Genomic DNA, 26,207 nt, shown 5'->3' on the forward strand with positions numbered 1-26,207 from the left:
GGTAAACCACACTATGATTTAAATGGGATTTACTCCCAATGCAAGCGGGCGCCAGGGTAGCAACCCCATGTTTGTCTCCTCAGCAGTAACCCCCATTGAATCAAATGGGATTTCCTGCCCTGTTCAGCGGGCGCAGGGTTGCGACTGTATTATACACGGCTCCCCAGGAGCTAGCCCCATTGACTTCAATGGGATATATAATACTGCCAAAAGTCAGGTAGCCGTGGATCTGAAGAAGTGTGCATGCACACGAAAGCTCATACCAAGAACTAACTTAGTTGGTCTTTAAGGTGCTACTGGAAGGAATTTTTTTATTTTGTTTTGCCAAAAGTCAGTAAGTCAGTTACAACGCTGTGCCCGTCTCCTCTCCTCAGAAGCTACTACTATACTACTTCTTCCCCTGTGGGAGGAGAAAAATGCCGCTCCAAAAAGGGGGCCGGGCTGAGAGGAATGGAGGACCGCCTTCTCCTCCTCCTCCTCCTCCTCCATCATGGAGCCGAGGGACGTGGGCAGCTTCCCTTTGCCGCCGAGTCTCCGGGAGAAGTTAGTGGCTGCCGGCTTCCAGACAGCCCAAGAAGTGGTCGAGGTCGGGCCCTGTCAGCTCAGCAAAGGTACCGACGAAGAAGCGGCGGCGAAAACGCCGTCGCTGAGGAGAAAGACGTTTTCCCGCGCAAACGCTTCCCGCCAATTTTTAAATTTCCCCCCTCAGCCAGCCTTGTCTCGGTTTAGGTGCCAGGCGTCTTCTCCTCACAAATGCATTATATAAACAAAATTTTATATATATAGCTTAGGGCCCCGAGTGGGGACCCCCCCCCCCAAATTTGAAGGGTAAAAAAGTGGATGTACATTTCTAAAATATAGGATAAAAAACAAAACCTACATACTGTGTTGTGTAGGCTCCTATGATGTACATATTTTGTGATGTGCAAGTGGCTTTAGATACCTATTAGGTCCATAAATTATCATATAGCATATCTTCAAAACAAAAAACACAGGCAATTTGTTCACAAAGAACAGCTGGACATATAAAGGGCCCCATTACCTTCAGTAGCTTAGGGACTCATCAAACCTAAACCCGGCCCTGTTCCTCCTCATAATAAAAAACGATAACATGATAATATATCCCAGCCTGAGTCATAGTTGAGAGTAGGCCTATTGAAATCAATTGCCTGCCAGTCCACCCATCATAACGTCGTAACTGCAAGGAGTAGAGACCTGGACCCCAATATTTGATATCCGCCTTTAGTTATAATTAATAGTAGACCCGTTGACGTCAATGGTTGGATATCCAGTGTTAGTAATTTTGAGTTAAAACTTGTTAAAATCAAAGGGCTTTGGGATGATACTGTTGGATCTGCTCAGGAGTGCGGCTAGCAATCAATAGCTCCCATTGTTGATTAGTAGTAAAGACTTCTCAAGTGTTAATTAAAAAGCTTTATGTGATATTAGTGATCTATTTAGTAGCACTCAACGTGTTTGTTTACAGCTTTCTGTGGTGTTGTATCCTTATTTAATGCTTTACAAATCTTAATTTAAAAAACCAAAAACACTGTGTGTGGTATCTATACATATTAATACAAGTTACAGATAGGTAGCCGTGTTGGTCTGCCATAGTCAAGACAAAATAAAAAAATTCCTTCCAGTAGCACCTTAAAGACCAACTAAGTTAGTTCTAGGTATGAGCTTTCGTGTGCATGCACACTGCTTCAAAAATGAAGACTTGGAAAGCATTATTAAATATGGTAATCAAGGGTTTTTTTAATTAAAAAAAAGCTTTGTGGTATCCATCATTATCATTCCTTATATAATAGATTTATCCTTATATAATAATGCTCTCAGAAGTCTTAATTTTAAAAAAATACATAAAGCTTTGTGTGGTGTCAGAAAGGGATCTGGTTCTGCCCTATTGAGGCTTTAAAAACTGATTTTTTCAACATGGAAAGATGGTAGGGACCTTGAAGGTTTTTTCTAAGCCTAATTCTTGGTTGAGCCACTAACAAAAACTTTGATCAGTTCATTAAGGCTGCACAGGAATCCTAAACACTGTAAATCCTAATTTACAGTGGGAGTAATACATGACATTGAACTTGGTGGGACTTCTGAGCAGACCTGCAGCAGGATCATGTTGAAATACAGGATCCCACTGAAAACAAGCTGTTGGCTTGAAAGGAATCAGCTGGTGGTCTTTTTGTATATAGACAGAAATACTATTCAGGAACTCTGCATTTTGTGCATTGAACCAAAGTTGTGTAGTTGTGGTTATAGTGTTGGACACCTGGGAGGCCTGGGTTCAAATCTCCATTGTTATTGTTATTATATTTGTTGGTCACTATCTTGATCAGGGCAATCCAAACCAACAAATAAACAGGCGATAAAGCCCACCTATATACATTGAAACCAAGAGGAAAGAGAAATACATTTAAAACATCACACTCACTTCTTAAAGGCCGTAGATAGTTAAAGCCCTGGGTATAGAGAAAAGTTTTTGCCTGGTGCCTAAAGATAAGTGGTGTAGGTGGGCAGGCAAGCTTCCCTGGGGACAGCATTCCACAAACATTTTCTGTGAACCGCCCTGAGACCTCTGGGTGTAAGGCGGTACTGTATATAAATTCAGCAAATACATAAATAAAATGGGGAGCTACCGCAGAACAGCTCTCTGGGTGACCTTGGGCCAATCTCAGCCTAACCTACCTCACAGGGTTATTATGAAGTTAAAACGGAAAGGAGAGAGCTGTGTATAATACCTTGAACTCCTTGAAGGAAAAGTGGAATATAAATGTAATAATACAAATGTATTCCTAGTGTAGGCAGTTTATCCTGTGAGTAAATCCCATTTGCCTCAGTGGGGCCTGCTTCTGAGGAGATATGATGAGTAAGACTGCACTGTTAATTTGTCACTTGGTGTTCATAACCACTAGATGTCACTATTATATTGCACTTCAGAAGTAGATACAGTACTCTGATTTCCAGTCCTCTTTACTAGTTATTTTTGTAATGCATTGCATTTATTTGGATAATGTGCAAATGCCTAAAATTACAGACTGAAAAAAGAAAATGTATATAATCAAAACACTTGCCAAAATGTATTACAAACGGGGATATTTGTATTTTGGTGAGTTCCCCACTCCTCTTAATAAGTAATTTGTAACTTGCACTTTTGCAATTGAACATAAAAGATGCATTAGAGTATATATTAGATGCAGTCAGTCAAATGCAGTTAAACATCACCATTAAAGAATCACAATTACTCTTTTTTTTTAAAAAAAAGTAATAAACCTTCAGCAAAATATTATGTTTTCAGTCAGTCAAACCTTACAACGTTAGCTTCAGGGTATTTGCACAAAGGAAAAGAAGGGAACCATTTTAATTCACTACTTTGATTTGCCCAGTAACTGTCAGTGGTGAAATTATGAACAGTATTAGTTAGCAGAATGCATTAAAAATTGCCTTCTATTGTCTCAGACCATTGGTCCACATAACTCAATATTGTCTACACTGACTGGCAGCAGTCCTCCAAGGTTTCAGACAGGAGTCTTTTTCCAGCCCTAGTTGGAGATGCCAGAGGGTGAACCTGGGACTGTCATCATGCTAAGTAGATGTTCTCTACTGAGCTACGACCCTTCCCTTACTGTCCTTTGCTTTTCAGAAAATTAAAGTCTACTGTATTTTGTTTTTTTCCAGAAGTTGGGATTTCAAAACAGGAGGCCTTAGAAATTCTGCAAGTGATCAAACGGGAACGACATGGCATTGAAGCAAACACTGTGGGGTTGGATCAGGCACCAGCCAAGAAGTACACAGCCCTTGAACTTCTGGAAGAGGAGCAAGCTCACGGTTTCATTATAACATTTTGCTCTGAACTGGATGGTATCCTGGGAGGGGGCATTCAGCAGACAAAAATCACAGAGATCTGCGGAGTGCCAGGAGTCGGCAAAACACAACTATGGTGAGAACTGCTGCCAAAACTCACATTTAAAAAAGCCTTTTCTGCACTTCTCACAATTCACTATAGTCTGGGGGGGGGGGTAGACTATGGTCATGGTAGCTCTTCATTTTAGCCCTGATGGATCTTGCTCAGAAGAGTCCATAGCTCAGTGGAAGTGCATCTTCTCCTGTTGCTCCCATTTGTTTCAGCGGAACTTGCTTCCAATTAGGTAAGCAAACACATTCAGTACTTAGTGCTTTATTTTCTCACTGTGGGTGTTTTCTAAACCTTCAGATTTTCATAGGCTGACACAATGCCCACTTGCCCATTCCACATTGCATAAATCTCTTTGTAGTAGTGTCATTTCCTGTCTGGCTTCTCCCACTCTCTCTGCCAGAAGAGGAGGGTGGGGAGATCCCGCCACTCATGAGCTGGGGGGGCGGTGTGCTTTAAGTAACCCTTATTTATTGATCTATCTTTCTCCCTGTGACCATGTCTTTATGTCCTCTTTCTCAGCATGCAACTAGTGGTGGACGTGCAGATTCCAGAATGCTTCGGAGGGCTTGATGGAGAAGCTGTTTTCATAGACACCGAAGGGAGCTTTATGGTAGACCGAGTCGCAGATATGGCAACCGCCTGTGTTGAGCATTGCCGGCTTATTGCTGAAACACATCCGGAAGAAGGTTTATTATCAAGCTATATGCCCACCTAAGGCTTGGGGGCGGGGTGTAACATCAGGTCTGGAGACCAAATGAAGCCCTCCAGGCATCTTTATCTGGCCCTCATGGCCAGATAGGAGGGGAACATTGTCTTGCTCTCTGCCTAGATGTCTTCTACCGCTACACTGAGAATGTCCTGTTCTGTTGACTTCTATAGCCAGGAATTAAGTCACTCCACATGCCTTGATCTACATAGCTATCTCTGTCTGTAAGGGACAGGCTGGGGAACGAATGTCATGGTTTTACAAATGTGTTCAACATAGATTCATATTTCCTTCAGACCATCAAACAGCACTGGAGACTTTCTCCCTTGAAAATATTCTTTCTCATATCTTTTACTTCCGTTGCCATGACTATGTGGAGCTGCTGGCACAGGTGCACCTCCTCCCAGACTTCCTTACCGGGCATCCAAAGGTAGGGAGATTCTGTAAATGAGAGCGAAAAAAATATACTGTGCTGCGTGAGGGGAAGTTACTTGTTGTCTCTGATGCATTTGATCTGGGCTGCATTGCTAGTTTGACTGGACTGAGGTCAGATTGTGTATTATACTCTAGGTGTCCTTTTTAATTGTGCATTGATGATTATTGGCGCTCATGATTTGGGGTTGGCATACATGATTCAACTTTCAGCGTTACTCGTGCCTGGAAAAGTTTTGGGACAGGCATACTCTTTGTTTCCTGCAACTTACTGCTGAAATTCTGTAACGTGTCATGCTACAAATGTTCCAATTTTTCATACTTCTCTTGCCCTATAGTACAAGGGTGCCCCTCCAGACAGCAGTAATGCAGTAACAATGGCAAAGCACCACCGAATATCTAATAAAGTGTGGACCACCTAGTATAGAATCACCACTAATGCATTACTATTGCGTCAATAACATGTTGCAGAAGATGCCTGGAAAAAAACTAATCTGGAGGCCCCCCCTTTTATTTCCTTGCCTACCACACCAAGTTTACTTAAAGCTCGCTCCCAACTGAGTTAGGCATGCTTAAACCCACTGACATTAATGGGGTTAAAGACAGATACCACACAAGGCAGATGTGGTGTTGCCTAATCTTTTCACGCTTACACACTTCTCCCATTCTGTTGTGTGCTCTCTTACCTGTGAATTCTTGCACACTAATCTTCCCTTCACTCTTTGGAACAAAGCATGCTTAGCCTCAACCTGTGTTTGCTTGAAGATTTTGTATTTGTTAGCCATATCATGAATCAGCATAGTTAAAAGGTGCGGGAATATAAATATTTTAAATAAAAATAACAAAAACATGTTGCCTAGACCAGAAGTTTCTGGACCACTTGACACCAGCTATTTCTATGCCTGCTACTTCTCTCCATTGCACCAGAGGCTTGGCATAACCATGGCCTCTCTATCATCATCATCATCATTACTGCTACTGTAGCCAGTGTCATAGCTGTCAATGTTTCCCTTTTTTAAAGGGAAATTCCCTTATTCCGAATAGGATTCCTCACAAGAAAAGGGAAAAGTTGACAGCCATGGCCAGTGCGTGTTCTAAGTTAGATAAACTATGTATGTACATTGTGTGGTGGGTTAAAAGTCCACACATCTCTATTTTCAGATAATAAAGTCTTCTACAGATCAGTTATATTCGATGTGAGACTTTAATGTTGTATATAGTATAGGCTTGGGTGAGGGTGGGGGGAGAGAAGGGAGTGGTGGTCTGTGTAATTATGTGTGTGTTTGGGGTTTGTTGTTATTGCTATCCTCTCTGGAGAAGTGACAAGTTTGGAATATTCTCTTATCACTGGGCAGAACAGCAGCAGCTATTAAAGGACACAGTCCCGTCCTTGTGTCTATTGACTCTACACATCAGTGGAAAATAGCTTGGAGGTTGATATGTGTTAAACCTGCAGCACGTGGTGCTGTGGGGAACCATGAAGCAAGTTTCTGCAATCTGTTGGAAGCGTTGTTCGAACGTACCAGAAGTGTCAAGAGAGTTAATAAAAAAAAAGGAGTACCTGCTGCCAGTTAGTGTGAAGCAGTAGTATTCAAACTTTGCACATCCATGTCCCACCTTAACTCAAGCATTTGGGGATCTATTTCTTAATCTACCATATAATTGCATGGTGCTGGTACTGCTGCTGTGATCCACCTTGGATCAGGCTGTGACCCAGTAGTGGGTCCCTACCCACTAGTTGAAGGTCAGTGGTGTAAACAGCATTGAGCTAGACACGGTACAAAGCACTCTGGCTTTAGGGCTTTTTGCTACCCCAGGGAGGGTTGTAAACGATTTCTATGTCATAATTTGATTTTCCAATCTCTCTTTTATGTAGAGCAAGCACAGGCTGTTCTAGGTATGCTTGTCTTGGAAGTTGACTATTCCCAGGCAGCTGAGCTGGTAAATGCACAGCAGGGCTGGCTTACTTGTGGTGGGTGAAGAATTTTTGCAGCACAAGTAGCAACAGCAAAGGAATGCTAATAAATCATAATTAAGCATGGTGATCGCATTGAGCCCTGAGCAATTCTAGCTGACTTCCTTCAGAATTATGAATGAATCAGTTAGGCAAAAGCAAATATCCAGAAGGGAGGTAAGAGGCTCCACAGCATAGGATGTATTTTAATGTGTGTATTTGTTATTGGAGTGCCTGTATGTTTATTGCACAAATGGGGGGTGGGGAGCTACATGTATATCATCATGAAAAACTTGGCTTTTGTTCGAAAGAGAGGAGGTTTTTTAGCCTGTACAATTTACAATTGCATAGAGAAGTTTGAAACATAAAGTCAGGTTCTGGTGAAGCCTTTAAAAGACAGATGTTGTGGAACATAGGAAGCTGCCTTATACTGGCTCAGTTTATTTGCCCATCTAGTCTTGTATTACCTTTTTCTGCATACATGTCTTACATTTAAAGCACACACAAACACCCAAGAATCCTGGGAACTGTGGTTTGTTAAGGGTGCTGGGAGTTGTAAGAACATAAGGAGAGCCGGCTGGATCAGGCCGAGGGCACATCCAGTTCAGCATCTAATTCTGATAGGGGCCATCCAAATACCTGTGGGAAATCCTCAAGCATGACCCTGAACACAAGAGCACCCCTCCTTCCTACATGCCTAAAGTGGTGCACCTATAATTACTCATATTTTTTCCTTGTTTATTAAGGGCCACTTCAATCTTTTATCTATCGTTTGTATTTATTTATTTTTAAATGTGCACAGGTGGCTCATACGCTTCCCTGACACTGAGTTCTGAGAAGAGCAGCTTGCTGTGTTTTATATCCTGCTGTTAGGTACGATTGGTGGTGATTGATGGAGTTGCCTTCCCTTTCCGCCATGACATTGAGGATCTCTCACTGCGAACAAGGCTCTTGAACGGCTTGGCCCAGCAGCTGATCAGTATTGCAAATGATCACACACTAGCTGTGAGTTGTTGTTGTTGTTGTTGTTGTTGTTTTATGAGGTGGGGGCAATCATAAATGTTGTTTTGCAACATACAGGTTACTAAGCACTGAACAAAATGTGGTTTAAACTGCTGCGCAAGAGTCGGCTGCAGAGTAAAACTGAAGGGGCATGCTTCTTTTAAAATGGAATGTTGAGATTCCTATAACACTAAATTCTAAACTGGGTACCAGAATCTATGCTTGAAGGAAGCAAAAACACCGTATTTTTCGCTCCATAGGGCGCACCGGCCCATAGGGCGCACCTAGGGTTTTTTTGGGGGGGAAATAAAGAAAAAAATTCCCCTGACCCCCAGAATAGGCTGCTATCCGCAAGCCGTGGGAGAGCTGTGCGACTAGCGGAGAGCTGCGCGAAGCCGGAAGCCTGGGGCGTGCTGAGCTCAGTGCACCCCAAGCTTCTGGGTGCAACTTCGCGCAGCTCTCCCACGGCTAGCGGAGAGCTTCCTGAAGCCTGGAGAGCGAAAGGGGTCGGGGTGCACCGACACCCCTCGCTCTCCAGGCTTCAGCAAAAGCCTGCATTCCCCTTCATTTTTGGAGGGGAAGAAGTGCATCCTATAGGGTGAAAAATATAGTAATTGGGGTAGTAATAATAAAAAAACAAAAAAAATGCCAGCTGAAAAATACGATAATAAAATTCCATCAATCCTGGTTTAAACATATACAGTGGTGCCCCGCAAGACGAATGCCTCGCAAGACGGAAAACCCGCTAGACGAAAGGGTTTTCCGTTTTGGAGGTGCTTCGCGAAACGAATTTCCTATGGGCTTGCTTCGCAAGACGAAAATGTCTTGCGAGTTCCTGCGAGGTTTTTTTCCTCCCCCCCTTTTTCTAAGCCGCTAAGCCGCTTATCAGCTGATCCGCTAAGCCGCTTATCAGCTGATCCGCTAAGCCCCTAAGCCGCTAATAGCGCTAATCCGCTAAGCCGCTAATGGGCTTGCTTCGCAAGACGAAAAAACCGCAAGACGAAGAGACTCGCAGAACAGATTCTTTTCGTCTTGCGAGGCACCACTGTATCTTAATGTAGGCAATCTAAAGAGGAATCTAAATAAAATGGATGATTATAAGTCACGCGTTCAAGTGTACAAAAGACAATGAGATATCCCAACCACTGGTGGATAAGTGGTCGGTGTCCATCCTTCCAATCCTTATCATTTTTTACCACCTTATTTAAAAAATAAGGGGGAGGGAATTCTTCCAACAATGATGGGTCTGTCTTAATACACCTTTGTGGTGTCTTACACATATCTGCTGTGCAGTTCTACAGAGTTTAATCATTGTTGGGTGTGGGTTTTTTGTAATGTCATTTTTATTCATTCCTTTATTTCGTTTTCATCTGGTTTGTTGTTTGCTTCATGTGTTGGTTTAAAAAATTGTTTTATTATGATCATGGCATTTTATTGCTGCTGTATTACGCCATGTGTTCCATTTTGGATATAAATCTATCAAATAAATTTTATTGCTTTTCTACTCTGCTTTCTGTGAGTGGCTCACATTACGCTGAACAATAAAACAGCAAGAACTTAAATACAATCCCCAACATCAATAAAATGCCCCAAGACAAGAATCAAAGACACTGATTCTGCTGATTAAAATTCCATCTACTTTATTTGAAAGCACTCTGAAATAATATTGCCATTGATCTGCTTTCTGAAAGTTAGCAAGACAGATAACGGTCAGACTGCCCTGGACAGGGACTTTTCACTGCTGAGTCACGGCGACTAGGAAATCTCCAGTGATGTGAGATGGAAAGTTTTCCAGAATTGGAAGTTTTCCAGTGCTTTTATTTTTTCTGTTGAAATCTACCCATTTTAGAAGTTCATTAGTAATAATGATGTAAGTTAGGCAAACTTGTCAGTTTCAAATTTTTTAGCTTTATTAATGATAAATAAAAGTGAGATAACAAGCTAAATTAGATCGCTTTCTAGGGCAGGAATGGTTCCGGGGCTGAATGTGACCCTCCAAACCCCTTTGCTTGGCTCTTGAGACTCTCCAGATCATACTTCCATGAGCAACTTCCATGGAGCAACCTCCATGAGTGTTCTTCCTTGGTTGGAATGTGTGCTTGAACTCTGATAATGTGTCTTGCTTTTCTGGAAGAAGGATAGGGAGTTGTTTGAGAGTGTGAAGAAACTAACCTACGTACAAAGGTAAACATGTTCATGAACTGCTCTGCCCACTAATGCCTCTGGCCCCACACCTGCCCTCCCACCCAGATGTTTCCCCAGAAGAGAAAAACCACACCATAAAGCTCCCCCCACCCCTGCTCTAGGGAAGAGAAACTTGAAGGTCAGCAACCTAAGGCCCATGGGCCACAAGCGGCCCATGAGGGTCATTTAACTGGCCCATGGACCCCCGCTGCACGCTTAGTCGGCTCCTGTGCTCAGTGCTAAACCGGTCCTGAGCAGAGCAGGGACCGCCTTCCGCAATGCTCGCTGGCTTCCTATTGATTGCAGGAAGTTCCTGCAGCCAGTGGGAAGCTGCGCACGCCTTCTCTGTGCTGGAAGGAGTGCCGGAAATAGCGCTTGCGTGTGCGCACACTCCAGCCCACCGCGGCATCTGCGGGACTGTGAACCGGCCCAAGCCACAAAAACTTTGCCGATGTGCTCTTGGACTTCTCCTGCCAGCAGCCAGCAATTACCAGGGGTCGGGTGATGAGAGCATTTGGAAGGCCGCAGGTTCCTCATCCCTGCTCTGGGAGCATGAGAATATTTTTCTATGCAAACCGAATATTTTCTGATTCAAACTACCCTCATTTGCGTAGGAATTCCCACCCCCCAAAATCCCATATCACTGAAAGGCTCTGGCTTGTGACAGCCTCCTGCTGTCCTTTCAAACACGGTAACAGCCAATTTCAAAGCTCAGGAGAAAATGTGTGGGTGGATCTTCTTTCTCCCCTCACAGCAAACGCCCACATATTCCAAAAGCGGGTTAAAGAGTTTCCTGCCTTCCACTGATAATTATGTTTAAAGAAAATTAACCCCTGGCCTTTGCAAAAAGACTTGCAGCTGGTCACTCAGAGAAAAGCCACTTTGCTTGCTTGCGGGGGGAGGAGATGTCTGTGGGAGAAAATCCTTAGCATCCTGCCTTGCCGATTTCTTTTGTTGTTGCAGCCTTTGACCTCCACTTAAAGGTGCTGCAGACAGGGCCAGCTTTGTGCCAGCTGAGGGCAGGCATGAGCTGTGTAGCCTATTTATAGGTGGGCTTTTTTTAAACCCTGCCATGTAGAAAGGGATTGTTCAGGAACGAAGCTTACGCAAGTTCTGGAATGGTGCTTGTCTGCCTCTCCTCTCTGTCTCCAGGTAACTCTTGCTCCTCCTCAAGCTGCAATTCTGTGAGCACGCTGGGATTTCTTTTTTATTGCTGCACTACTAAAAATAAACCCCGCTACTCAGATAATGTCGGGGAGGAAGTATAACATAGAAAGAGCCCCACTGGATCGGACCAAAGGGATATATAAGGGAGCATCCTGTTTTCGTGAAGATGCCTCTGGGAAGCCCAAAAGCAGGACCTGAGGGCAATAGCCCTTTCTAACTCTTGGGCTGTGTATATATTATCAGTTTAAAATGTGGCTAGGCTGCTCTTTTTCTCAATTTGGATCAAAACTGGTTGCCAGTGGAGGAATGCTTAAAACACAGCATTCCATAAGAAACAACAGGATAGGGATTGTGGCTGACAGTGTGCTCACCACTTCCCAAACCAGTGGCGAGACCACACTGGACACAGCAAACAGTAGCTGCTTGGAAGCATGCTGCCTCTGATGTTGGAGGCAGTCTATTGCCATCATGACTAGTACCTCGCTCCCACAGGTGATGGCCAGCAATTTGGATGGCTTTAAAAGATGCTTGGGCCCAATTCATGGAGGATAAGGCTATCGGCTATGCTCTGCCTCCATAGTTGGAGGCAGTAAATGCTTCTAGTTGCTAGAAACCACAGGAGGGGAGACTGCTCTTGTACTTGCTTCATGCTTACACTTGGGTCACACTTGAAGGTTTCCCATCTAGTTGGCCACTGTGAGAACAGGATGCTGCACTAGATGGGCCATTGGCCTCATCCAGCTGGTTTTCTTCTGTTCTTTGCATCCACTGATGGTCTTATCCTGCATGCATCTGTCTAAGTTCCTTTTTAAAAGGACATCTAAATTGGTGGTTACATCTTGTGATATCAAATTCTAGAGTTCAGCATTGTTAGGAGGCCCCTATTCCTTGCACAGAGCTACATTTCCTCTGGGGGGAATACAGATCTCCTAACAACTCTCACCCTTAACAAACTACAACTCCCAGAATTCTTCGGGGGAAGCCACGACTATTTAAAGTGGTATTGTAGTCTTTGAAATGTATGGTGTGAATATGACCCCAACTGCTTCCTCCTCCCCCCCCCCCCAGGTTGTGTTGACCAATCAAATGACAACAAGACTTGAACATGGCCATTCCTCTTTGGTACCTGCCTTGGGTAAGTGTTTTATACTGCAAGTTGAAGGATGCTTTTTCTGCTTTATACAGACCAGGTTTTTCTTTCAAGCGCCATGAACAAAAGCACCGTGACAGCCAATCTCGTTTCCCCGGTGATTCTCTCTGAAGATAACTTTGCACAGACAATGTCCTATACAAACCAGGAGCTCCATGGTTATAGCTCCTGATTCTCGGGGCCAAGTCCCGTGATTGCACCAGCTGGCACAAATATGTGCTGCTGTGATCCTGGAAACTGGTACCTTTAACTGCAGACTTCTCAGTTAATATTGGGCATTTTCAGAGCAAAGGTATCCCTGAGGGATACTGAGGGAGTATCCTAGCAAGAAAAAGACTAACTGGCTTTGAGGCATCCTTCAGAAAACAAAAAAAGGCTGAAATTGAGGACACTTCAGCAAAGACCTGCCTGCCTGAGACCAGTGGATTATATACTTGTAAACTGCTTAGAAGCCATTTTACCATGTAAGAGGTATATAAATTAATAGATGATAATAAAATAATAACGATAATTGGGATCAATGGGGCACAGCCCCACCAGCCTCAATCTTGTGGAAAGCAAGTTTCCACCTGTCTGTCCTCTTACTTCCGACCAGCCCTGGCTGTCAGTTTTCCCCTCCTTCTCCTTAGTCTCAGTGTTGCTCTTGAAACGCAGCAGGGAGGAGGAGAGGATGGGGATGAAAGTAGAATTAGCTGACTTTGCCTCTTATTGGCTCTGTCTCCACCTGTTGTGCTTCCTGCTTTCTGCCCCGCCAGTCTCAGTGGATATCAGCGGCTACTGCCTGTGACCTTGGAGATGCATTCCCAGCCAGGATACACAATACTGGGCTCAATGGGTAATAAAGTTTGGCCTGGTATAAAGCAGCTTGCTCTCTTCTTATGCATGGTTTCAGGAAAGCTTGCTGTGTTCATGTTGGTATGAAACCAGCTCATATCAACATGAACAACATAGCTCTCTAGACTTTTTGAAAGCCCTCAAGGAGCAGGCTTTTGTTTTGATTTTTAATTGACACTGCTTTTAAAGGTGATCGGTAACATTTTTAATTAGGCTCTCCTCTGGCTTATTCTTTTCTTTTTTAATTAAATAATGTTCAGCATCAAGATGTGCTTGTAAGGATATGAACCTGGGCAATTCAGATTAGAGGTAGGCACAGAAAATTGGAGTGTGTTCTTTCATTGTGTCTCGTCCCTTTGTAATACATTCTGTACAACTGTCTAGAATGTAGAAGTCCCAAATTTTGGAGAGCGAAGCAAATGTCACTCATTTGTGTATTTATAGTCACAAAGTATGAGACACTGTTTAAAAAGATAGTTGTTAACCGAGCACAGGTTTCTACCAAAAGCTAGAAAATAGAGAAATGAAAGGATTTTATTCCACAAGCCCATAAACAAAGATGCAAAATCAGAGATGGATAAATGCGCTTCTCTCCCTACAGCACTACATATTCCCAAGACATTTCAAAGAGTAGGCTTCTTTACTTGAGGTTGTGTTAAATTCCTTTCGTTAAAATCATGTCCTCAATTTCAGGTTTTAGGAGATAATTAGTGGAATCTTTGGTCTTCAGCCTCAAAAAACTCTTGTGTTGAGATTTGGGTACTATGTACATTCTTAAGTTTAATAAGTCGATCATCTGCTGTTAGATTAGTTATATTAGCTAGAATTCTTTACTTGGTTGACAGTTCTGTGAGAAAACATAGCTGCTTCTATGCTGCTACTGTTTCTTGTCAGGATTCCGCCACATATTGGTAAATTCTCTTTTCCTGAAAATACCTGACTTCTTGCAATAAGGAAAGTGATAGGGAAGCTTGCTTTGATGCAACGTCATCTAACCTCCCCACAAAGAAATTGTGGAGTAAATGCTCATTAGGTAGCAAGCACCGTCTAATTTCCCTGCGAGCAAATCTGGATAAATGCTCAATAAAGCACCCTTCCCCACCCCCAGTCCATTTCCCACCACCACCACATAATTATTGTGGGCCTTGGAAGTGCACATTCCAAAGTCTATGATGCACGGGCATGGCTGCCGCCAGGAAAACGTTTGGTATTAACTGTGGCAGCCGTCACCAACTTCATCAGATGCCAGGTCTCCCTGGTGATCTTAACAAAGGCATCTTGCTCTGCTTAGAACTGGTCCAAATCCATTTTCCAAATGGGTATAAAATCCTGACTTAAAAGCCAGGTGCTCTGTAGCTTTATAGTGAAAACTGAATACCAGACTTCTTTTAAAAAAAAAAAAAATACAATTCTTCTTCTTGCAGTTGAAAGCAAAGCATTCCTTCAGTGTCTGTGAATCACGTAATGATTCCCTTGATTATTGGGGTCGGGGAGGGGGCGTTGAGAGACACACAAAGGCAAGAGCATCCCTTAATGTGTGTGTTCAGCACTTCAACAGCTTGGCAGAGATTTAAGATAAATTGAACAAAATAAAAAAGCATACCCTTGGAGGATGTCGGGTCTGAAATGTGCATGCAGATAAAGACCTTGCTTTCAAACACTGACCTTTTGTCTTCAGTGTGCTTGCCTTCCCCCTGCTGTATACATGATTTTTGGCAGACAATCAGACTACAAAGCAAATTAAAGCTAATAGATTTAAGGGTCGGCAGCTGGCGGTCCATGGGCTGACTCCAGCTCCCTGAGGGGTGCTATTTGGTCCCTTAGCTGCCAATCCTCTCTTCTTTCCCATCATGTTCTTGGAACAGCCTTAGGGAAGGAAAATGGTGACTTGGGCAAGCAAATGAAGGGTTTTCCTCTTCAACTGCTGTGTTCCTTGCTGTGTCTTTCTCTCTTGCCCTTCTGGGAAATCAGAAAAGGAAGCAGACTGAGACCAGGGAGGGAGGGAAGCAATCTTAGGCTTGATCTGCACCACGCAGAGGACCTAGGAATGTGTTGGGGGCATTTTATCGGGTTTTCGTAGACAAGCTTGCATGGCTTTAAAAGAGGTTTAGGCAAATTCATGGACGGTAAGGCTATCAGTGATTACTAACCTCGATGGCTATGTTCTACCTCCACTGTCGGAATACCAGTTGCTGGAAATCGCAGAAAGGGAGACTGCTGTTTTGCTCAAGTCCTGCTTGTGAGATCTGCAATGGGGCAGGCTTTTCTGATGTTTCTTAAACTTGTCCTGGGTTGCATCTCTAAAGTCGTATCTCCTGTGAGCTTCAGTTTTCCCTTTGTAAAATGGGAACAATATTATTATCCCCATCTCTGTGGCACTGTAGTTATTAATGAACAGTTCTGTTGTTTTTAGATGCAACATGCTGGGTTAGAGAAAGGAAGATTATAATTTGAAATAACCCCGTTTTTGCTTCCTCCCATGTCTTATGTGTTTTCCCTTTCCTCCTTTCTGGTGGTGGTGGTAGCAGCAGCAGCAAACCCGTCAATAAGGACAAACTTTGTTTTTGTTCCCACCCCAAGTAGCAGGTCTTTTCGTCCATGCTATCACTTGCTGTTAGGCTTGTGTCCCTTGCTCAGTGTGATTTCATTAATTTATGGGCCTTCAGAAAGCAAAATGTTTAGAAAACTGAACATGCAAAAGAAAATAAAAGAACGATGGAATTCACTCTCATGAGACTGAGCAATGGCCACCAACTTGGGTGGCTTTAAAAAAAAAAAGTCTAGACAAAATCATGGAGGATAAAGCTATCAGTGGCTACCACCGCAGTTTTGAAGTTCTACCTCCCATCAGAGGTGGTATGCCTCTGAATACCAGTTGCTGGGAATTGAAAGGAGGCTTCCCATTGGTAGATCTGGTTGGCCAATGTGAGAATAGGGTGATGGACTAGCTGGGCCTATGACCTGATCCAACAGGGCTCTTTAGATTTTTTATGTTCTGCAATAGATTCTGAAATAGTTTCCTCTGCAAAAGTTGTTCAAAATCCGCAAATCTTAGTTTTTCTTAGCATTTTTAAATAGAGCTTCTTAATTATTTAGGGGGAGGGGGGGAATCTCCTAGGCATTGCGAGGATTAGGTTAGGCTGAGAAGCCTTTCACACACTGGGCTCCAAAATGGATGATCCTAGATGGCTTTTACTTGGCATACTTAATAATGAGGTCAAATATTGTTATCTCTCTCCAGTTTAATTTTAGTAGCGTTTTTTGCCATGGAGCGTAAAACCATCCACCCCCCCCCCAGCAAAGAAATATGGTTTGAAATGGAAATGGCACTCATTTGTATAATTCATACTCTAATCTCGACTTCCAAACGTTAAATCTCACGCTGGCGTAGTGATGAAGGTTGCCAAGATGCCTCTGGGGTCTAGACATTTAATTTTGATAATTCTTCCCGCTGGAATGATACGCTTCTCCCTCTGTATGTGGTAATGAAGATGTTCCACTAGATCCACCCGCCCCGGAGGCTGACAGATGCACCAGCTTGGTGATTCTGGAGACAAATTGGGGGGGGGGGGAGACTGCTCATAGTATTTTCCTTTAAATGACCTGCTTTAAAATCCAATCCATCTCCTGACTTATGGGCACACTGTCTAGAATGGGTTGAGGGAGACGGGCTCAATAAATCTGTCTGGAAATCAAATGACATGGTCAGAAATGAGCTCAAATAATGAGATTGCTTTCTGTCAGAAGCCACATTAGTTTCTCAGGTTTTAAAGAGCCTGAAGTTCCTCTGCAGCTGATTTCTTGCATGTCATTATCTACTTTCTGGTGCCCTTCGCACAGTTTTTCTGCATTAGCTGTTCCTTTGTTTTTGCAGGGTTGTTCTTGGTCTTGGTTTTTTCTTTCTTTTTGGAATAATGCTCAAAAATTAAGCTCGTTCAGAGGGATGTGCAAAAAGCACATGGGATCGTGGACATAATTCATTGTTATGCACAATCTGCTTTCCCAACCAGTAAGACATTCCTGGGGCGCAGCACTTAACCCAGTTTGATGGCTCCCATAGGCACCCTTGCACCACACCAAGTTTCCCACTGCCTCATGCCTCTCACTCTCCTTCCTGATAAGAGGCGGCAACACACCTGCCAGGAAGCTAGCATTGTGACTCCACTCCATCTGGCAAGCTAGTCTCCATCCAGGCAGGCAAGAGGCATTATTGCGTTCAAGGAAACATTCCCGCCAGACAAATAGCATTTGAGGAAGGTGCAAAGCAGGGTCATTAGGAGTGTGACCAGGCATAGGAGCTAACTCCAGGGGGGTGGGGATGCTCGGGCACCCACAATGAGATAATTGTGGGGGCTGGGCACCCACAAAGCCAATGAGAAAAGCCGGCAGGCGGCGGCAGCACTGCCTCCAAGAGAGAAGCAGGTCTGTTCCGCCCTCTTCAGCCAGCCAGCAAGGCACCCTTTTCCAGGGGGTGGGAGGTGGGCTTCAGAGGCAGAGTCTCTTTGCCTCTGAGTCTGAGCCCCTCCCTACGGAAAAGGGTGGCCCGCTGTCTGTGGAGAGGAAGAGGAAGAGGAACCGCCGACTGCCGCAACTTCTGCCTTGTGGTGGCGGGCACTCACAGTCCTGAGGGTGGGGTGGCACCCCTGTGACCAAGGGAGGTTTTCAATGGCCAGATAGAGAAGCCTGGACGTCCACGTTTCTTTCCTAAACCTGAGTCCCCCCACCTGTGCAGGAAGGCATCACAATATTTATCTGTCTCTCTCACACTCTAGGAGAAAGCTGGGGGCATGTAGCTACTGTCCGCTTAATCCTGCATTGGGACAACAAACACAGGTGAGAAACCAAAAACACGTGAACTGATCCAGTGGGTGTCTTCCTCTTCTGAAGTTAATCTGAGCCCAGCAATGAATTCCCAGGCTGCAAGTGATTCAGCACATACTGGGGTAAACTGACCATAAAAATGCATATATTGTTGAAAAGAATATACAAAAATGTATTCTTTTAGGGGAAATTTCTTTGCAAAAATGTGTGCAGCAGGAGAGAGAGCATATAAAAGTGTATATTAGAAGAGATTTGTGTTAAAATGCAGAATGAGAACTTTAAAAAAATGTGAAATGATGGTGAGAAATAAACTTGTGATTGGAAAAATGAGAAACTTGAGAGGAACCTCGTATTCACCTGTCCCTAGTGCATAGCCCACCTGTCTCTACAGTCCAACTTGGTATAATCAGATGTAAAACCTCCCTATTTCATAAATAAAATTGTTTAGCAACCCTTCTAGTAATTCAAATTGTAAAGGCAGGGAGAGTGAGAGGCACTGTATTTAGCAATGCAGAGATCAGATGGAAGAAAAGATCTCTCTCGTAAAGGCTCTTAACAATGTAAGACTTGCCTCTATAAATGGTGCAAACAGTTCTCAAGCTCACACTCTACGTACATTCTTGCTGCATAGCTTGTCAGACATTTGGAGTATTAAGGCAGCCTTGTCCACTGCGTCTGTTTAGCATAAACCTCATACCTTCCTCTCCTCTCTTCCCCCTCCAGTGCTGGAAATGTGTCAGTACTTAATTATGAGCGGGGGGCCTCTGTTTCCGTGAGAACAGGCCCCCCTGTTGAGTCAGAGGCACCCAGCAGAACTCCAACCAAGAGCCTCTTAAAAACATGGCTTAGGGTGTCTCAAGATTAAGGCTATTCTGTAAAGTACAACCCACCAATTTAAATGTTCTAAGGAATTCCCTCTGCAGCTAATGTGAAGTGGTAATCTTCCTCGGGCGGTAATTACTTGCTTTCTAATAGAATGGCACTGAGGGGAAGGAGAAGCAGCCGAAGCCCTAAAAATAATTAACAGCAACCTTGGCAGGTTATCTCAGAGCAAGGCAGAATATTTTCCCGCGGAGTGATGAGGACAAAGGCTTCACTTTCTCCCCACTTTGGGTTTCAGCAGGCAGTTCCTGACACACACACCCCCCCAAGACTCTGGGGTGAAACAAATGAATGCCATTCTGCTTAATTTAAAATAGTTTATATCCCGTCTTTTCATTTTGAAAAGTGCCCAACATGGCTAACAGACTCTAAATCGCAACCGGCAAGTGCAGAAACACAAAAGAGGAAACGGCTTGCTACAGCCTTTCCCCCCTTCCCTTCTTCAAGCATCTCTTCTATGTGTTGTCAGCCTTGTGGGGCCCACCTGTCGCAGGCTGCAAAATACTTGCTGCTCATTTCATAACTGTATTTTTTCCGGTGGTCTCCACCGTTTTGAGACCACCCATTTATTCCAGTAGTTACCAGCAATGGTGTCCACAGACACATCTTAGGGTGCCTGCAAAGGTTCCAATAAATCTCCACTAAAAATCCGCAGTGCATGAGAATGTTTGCTCTTCCTTCTCAGTTCCTGGTTGCACTGATTCAGTTTCTCCTACATGGAACACGCACCCTTACACCTTCCCAGTTTTCGTAGGATGCCAGAAGTTGACACCTTTCCTCTCATTTTCTGCTGAGGAGTGGTGCAAAGAGCTTCTCTCTGTGAGCAAGTACAGCAGTCACTGGTGTAGATGCCTTTCTGCCATTGATTGCATAGGGTGAAGGCCCACATCATTCTGTGCTCCAGTCTCTCTTCTTTTTTCAATATGGCATCCAGTTTTTGTTATGCCATGCCCCCACAACAGCCATTTTGTGACTGGTACCCATTGGCTCAAAAAGCTTTGGGATCCCTGATCTATATAGGTGTCATTTTTCATATTTTGGAAAATGTTCTGTACAGAGGGCCTACTAAAATGAATGGGACCTCACAAACCGCCCGTGGTTGATTGGCAGGAAGGCAGGGTGTAAAAGGAAACAATAAAACGTGTGGGACATCATATTATTTTTGCACAGCTCCTGATCATTGCATCAGAATTTATGCAGAAGAATTTTCTGGGTGAATTGTGCCCTTTGGCTGACTGGCGAAGCAGCTTACCAATGAAGTTCCACTTGCCGTACTAGTCTTGCTCAACCTGGTATCTTCCCAAATGTTAGACAGCAATCTCTAGCAGCCAGCATAGCCCAGTAGCCAGGGATTGATGTCATCAGGAGGGGCCCTGACTGGTGCAGGGAAGGTGCCCTACACTGGTCTGCCATGGTGTTATGCGCACGTGCTGTCAAATATTTGTAAATGTAACATGAGCTGAACAAGGGAGCAATGTCACTGAAATCACAATGACTTCCATCCTATACAGATTGGCAACGCTGTACAAGTCGCCAAGTCAGAAGGAATCAACTGTTCCATTTTGTGTAACGGTAAGTACATTGCGGATGGCGGGAGCAGGGCCAGGATTAGGAGCTGAAAAGTGAGGGGCAGGGTATCTATACTTAAAATTGTGCTTTTGGAGCAGCTGCAAGTCTTCCAAGGTGAGCCAATAGCAGAAATGTTCATAGTGGCTCAATTCAAGTAGGGACATCTCTTTTTTTTAAGACCCCCATCCCCTTCAGAATTTACCACAGTTTTTGTGTTCGTTTGTGGTCAGGAACAGAAGCCAGCCAAGCAAAGACGATTGGTATTAATTCACTTTGTTGCTTTTGAAGTTTGCAAAGGATACGTAATTAATTACCTTTTTAAACAAGGTTTTCAAGTTTCCTTTATGACAAAATGAATCTAAGTTACGTGAATTGTTATGCATGTTAGGCAGTCTCTATTAAATAATGGACAGCAGAATGAAAAGCGTTGTATTTGGTGGAAACTGAACTGCAGTGAAAAAGAAGCTGTGCTGATTTTGATGAATATAGGTTGGAGAAGAGATTGCTGCCTTCCTGCATCCCTAGGCCTTAGAAATAATCCTTCAGCAAATATTGTGATAGCCGCACTTTCTTGTCGTAATGGGCAGCTTTTGCAGAAGACAGAGCCAAGCAAGCAGAACCAATTTTAAACTCTTCTCTTAAATGTCAAGAGCATAGCTTACCACATTGTAACTGTTCACTTGCCATGTGTGCTCCTGGTAACATGTTGCCATAGCATTTCTTACGTTTTTGGGTTTTTTTAGGGCGAAAACGCTGCCTTTTGAGTACTGAGGCTTTAGGGGGATAAAAATGCGACCTTTCAGTTCTTGGAGTAAGACTGCTTTGGAGATGTGCCGTTACCAGCCTCTCTAAAGCTTTAGTGGCTTGCTTGCTTCACAGCACTCCAGCCACCAACAAAATACAGTACGGTGAGAAAGTTTGCTGGATGCTGGACTGGATGGGCCATTGGCCTGATTTAGCAGGCTCTTCTCAAAGTAGTTTACTTAAAAGCATGTAAAGTATCTATGAAAAATACAGCTGAAATAATGTAGTTTTAAAAACCAAATGTGCACAGTAAAGTGATTAAAAATGCAGATTAAAAACACGAACATTTATTTCTTTTCCCCACCCACTTTTTTAACGGGGGGGGGGGGGTGTTGCTCCTTAGCCAGCTTGATCAGTGCAGCAGAGTGTATGATTCAGAGAGCGCATCTGTAGAAATCTGTGTTCTTAATTAACCACACAGTTCTGAGCAGAGCCATGAAATTTACAAACTCTTTGGTCTTTTACTGGAAGCTGCCTCCCATTTGTTTCTTGGCAAGACAGTTGGTCGCCTCTTTCATTTCAGGGTAATGTTGTTGTCCTCATGGTTATACAGAGCAAGGCACAGAGTAAAGGCAATGTCACAGCATTTTGTGGAACAATGGTTGTTGCTAAATATGATAGGTTTCAAGCTCCACTTCAGAGTTGTGCTGGACACCAAGAAATGGTAATGGAAAATTTTCCATTTTGCTTGTGAGAAGCTTAAAAGCATTATTATTTATTGATCCTGCCCTTCCTCCCAAGGAACCCTTCCCCACCCGCCATAGTCAATGCTGGTAAAATAAAAGATACCATCTTGATCTACAACCTCGTGTATTTAATGACACACAGGCTGTGTACACACCACACATGATCCCCACCCCCTAGACTCGTGAGATCTGTAGTCTATTCCTCATAGAGCTATAATGTCCAGTGCCCTTAACAACTTACAGCTCCCAGGATTCTTTGGAGGAATTAATGTGCTTTAAAATTGTGTACAAAGTTACAGTTTCTTCTGTTGTTATACATAAGGTCACAGTATTTAGCTTAGCGTACCTACCTGGCTCTAGAATAATGGAGCATTATTATTTCATGCTGAACATTTTTTAAAACCTTCAAAGTGCTAAGTTCTGCACTAGGGATTCCTGGATAAGATGCTTTGAACTGGCGGATGTTTTTTCCATTTTCTAAAAAACTGTGCAGTGAGAACAGGTCCCATCTGTAGATGGCCAGAGAATGCTTACATCTTCAAAACAGAAGGCTTGTTGCTGATCAAGAGTTTTTTTGTTTTTTAAATAAGTTGTCTCTTGCTCATTCACCCACCCTCCAGTCTGTAGAATTTGGGTGGTTTCTAAATTTGTACCGTGCGAGACTTTGCCAAATGCTGTAAGAACGGTTGTGAAAAGCTGTGGTCTCTCCATGTACTTATTCAGGCAAATGTATGCTATAAAGGCTGCTTAAAAGTTACTTACCAGTAAGAGGTCAAGATTTATTAGAAAAATTACAGATCAAAGATCTCACAATGTCTAGGAAGTAGCTGGAGTTAATTTAATAGGTGACATTCATTTTGGCAAAGGCATAACCAGCTAAGGATGATGCAATCAACAGAAGTATAGTGTCCAGATAAAGGGAATTAATAGTACCACTCTATTCTAATTTGATCAGACCCCACCTGGAGTTCTGTGTCCACTTCTGGGCACCACAGTTTAAGAAAGATTTTGATATGCTGGAATGTGCAGAGGTGGGTGACCAGGATGACAAAGAGTCCAAAAATCATTCCGTATGAGGAACGGTTGAGGGAGTTGGGTATGTTTAGTCTGGAGTCCTTTCTTCATTGTCGTATGTAAAATGTTTTGCAATAAAAGTCATTATATTAAAAAAATGAATTTCAAGTGCCACTGTTACTCTGCATAATTTTTAGCTCATCTGCTTATATAACAGCTGGAATACAAACTTGGTTTCAGGAGCAAGCTGAGGGAGGATATGACATTTGCAAGTGGGTGGCTGGTGGCCATGGTGATTGATGGGGCAAAAGGCTGGATTCCCAACAGGTGGAGCCAGAGCCAATGGCAGGCAGAGCTAGATTATTCTTGTTTTGTCCCTGTCCTCTTCCCTGCTGAGTTCTACAAGGCACAACGCTGAGGCTAAAGAGGAGGAAGATGGCAGGCAATAATAATAATAAAATACCCCACCCATCTGACTGGGTTGCCCCCATGGGCTAGTTGGCTGGTGAGGGCAGACTGAGCTTGGTGGGACAGTGCCTCAATTGGCCTAATGAACCAGACTCCACTGACATTTGCAGTGAAAGGGGTGTCATAGCAGTAGTGAAACATTAAACCTTTTGATTATGCACTTCATAGACTCAAACACTTAATGACAAAACAGCAGGGGCATCTTGTCTAGATTTTGCCCTTCTGGCATGTCTCTTAAAAAGAATGACCTGATTTGCCACACACGACAAGACAGTTTGTAATGCAGCATGCTGAAAGTTCCCAGAGATCAGCAAGAAAGAAACACTTGCTGTTTTCATTACGGATGAAGTTGGTCTTGCTCGTAGGACCTCCTGGCATTTTGTAAAAGTCACACCAGATAGTAATTCCACCTGATGTTTCACACTCAGCCAGCTTGAAATGTCATCTTTTCTGAAACAACTGTACTGCTTCCTTGAGCAATTGGTAGCCACCTGAAGTGTGCTTCACCTTTCTCAGAACAGGCCTGACAACAGAATGGGTGTGTGTATACACACACCTTAAGGGCTGTCGTCTCTGCTTGCTCCAGAAGCCACCTAGAGCCCCCCCACACACACCTTTTCTGTATATAGGAAGAAAGGTGGCACATTCAGACCATACATTTGAAGTTCATGGCTTCCCCAAAGGATCCTGGGAAATGCAGTTCATGAAGGTTGCTAGGAGTTGTGGCTTTGGGAAGGATAAAGTACAATTCCCAGGGTTCTTTAGAGGAAGCTATGACTGTGAAATTGGTACAGATGTGCTCTGAATGTATTGTATGGAATGCGGGGATTCAGCTAATGAGTCCCATCAGCAGAAGCCTTGCGCAAAGGCTTCTGCTTATGCCATGTTGAATTCTTCCCATTGTCTTGCCTCTCCCTTACGACATTTTAGCAGATGGCAAAGACCTTTACATTTTATTTTAGAAAGGCCCCTGGCCTTTAATTATTAGCGATTATAGTTGATTGTTACAGTTTTACTCTGGCGATATAATGTGCTAATTGCAGTTACTGTTTTGTCTCCTGCTGTGGCTTTTATAGGTTTCGTTTCTTCGCATCATTTTCTTCCATTTGGGCTTTGCAATTTCAATTTTATTTTTAGTAGGGATGTCATTGGTTGGCTTAAGACTAATTTGGGGAAAGATGGGATATAAATGTTTTAAATAAATAAGGTAGACAGAGTGAAAAACCTAGAGGCAAGGATAAAGTATAAGAACATGTAGTTATTTAAATTGGCCTAGTTAAAACATGGGCAGAAGTAACCAATGGGGTGGCCTCCAGACATTGTTGGACTGCAACTCCTATCAGCCCAAAACAGTCTGGTCAGTTGTCAGTGATGTTGGGAGTTGTAGTTTACCAACATTCGGGGGGTGTACTGTGTTGGCTATCCCTGCAGTAGATCATTTAGGGCTTGGGAATGCTGTGAACACCATGAAAAAGTTAAGTTTTGAAGGGAGATAGGAATGAAGGGAGGGAGGTGAGTGTCATTGTGGAAGTATTGGGGGTAGGGGTTCTAAACGTAAGGAGCAACAAGTAAGAAAGGACCATTCTTGGGTGAGTGAGGGTCATTTCAGGGAACAGCATGGCTGAAGATGGTGGAACAGAAGGAGCAGCAGTCTGCAGACATTCTTGGAGTACACAGATTATTTAGATTCATTCCCACCTAGGTTCAGTCCTGGCCACGGAATTGTGTCGGCCTTGGTCACCCTGCAGAGTGGGACAGTGGGAGTGCGACCTTGCGCCTGTTCCTTGATCTCTTGTCAGCACTTGATGCCATTGACCATGGTTTCTGCCTGGACCGGCTCCAGGGAATGGGAATTGGGGGCACTGTGTTACAGTGGTTCCAATCCTACCTTCAAGACAGAGTCCACAGAATATCATTGAGAGAGCACCTTTAGGCCCCCTGGCAGCTGTGCTATTGGGTGACACAGGGGACGATCTTATCTCTGGTGCTATTTAATAATTCACATGATAAAGCCATTGGGAGCAGTCACGAGTTTTGGGTCAAAGGTTCCATCGGTATGCCGATGACACTCGGTTCTGTTTCTCTATAACACCTGAATCGGGAAATGTCGTGAAGTCCCTGGACCATTGCCTGGATGCAGAGGTGAAATGGATGAGGAAAAGGGCTGAGCCCCATTACCAAACTACTCCTGATCTATGGGAATACTGCTGAATCCCTAAAATTTTAGTTTATTTGCAGCTTTCCAACTGTCCTGTTACTTTATTCTTTGTCTTCTCTACAGACTCATGGATTCAGAGATGTTCAGCTTCCATCTCCAAACCTTACGCCGGCAGAAAGTGAAGCAAACCCTCGTAAAAGACCACGGACAGAACAGATGGAAGAAAATTGACCTGGAGCAGTAGCAGCTCTGTTTGAAAACGGTTTGCATTGAAGGAGAACTTCAGAGTGTTCAAGAGACTATTTCATTTGGGAGGTGGGGTAGGGAATTTGTTTACTGTTAATCCATACCATGGTGTGATTTTTATCTCCACTCCATGTCTCCCATCACTCACCCCTGGACCCCACTCTTTTTCTTTCTAAATAAAGCTTGAAAATGTATATATTTAAAACAACTA

At 43.6% G+C, this 26,207-nt stretch overlaps 1 protein-coding gene across 2 annotated transcripts; it reads left to right on the plus strand.

Annotated features, from left to right (window-relative positions):
- Nucleotides 1–358: 358 nt before the first annotated feature.
- Nucleotides 359–26,207, plus strand: RAD51C (RAD51 paralog C). Of its 2 annotated transcripts, none has more exons than XM_079955791.1 (9): nucleotides 359–611; nucleotides 3,682–3,943; nucleotides 4,439–4,605; nucleotides 4,922–5,055; nucleotides 7,885–8,016; nucleotides 12,433–12,499; nucleotides 18,121–18,181; nucleotides 20,563–20,623; nucleotides 25,874–26,207. In XM_079955791.1, exons 1-9 carry the CDS (start codon nucleotides 491–493, stop codon nucleotides 25,979–25,981), a joined length of 1,113 nt encoding a protein of 370 aa, XP_079811917.1. In that variant the 5' UTR covers nucleotides 359–490; the 3' UTR covers nucleotides 25,982–26,207. The 2 variants fall into 2 exon arrangements, with proteins under 2 accessions (XP_079811917.1, XP_079811918.1); XM_079955792.1 differs by lacking the exon at nucleotides 359–611 and adding an exon at nucleotides 2,686–3,112.

This window comes from Podarcis cretensis (assembly GCF_951804945.1).
Source record: "Podarcis cretensis genome assembly, chromosome: 15".
In the NCBI taxonomy this organism is placed as follows: Eukaryota; Metazoa; Chordata; class Lepidosauria; order Squamata; family Lacertidae; genus Podarcis; species Podarcis cretensis.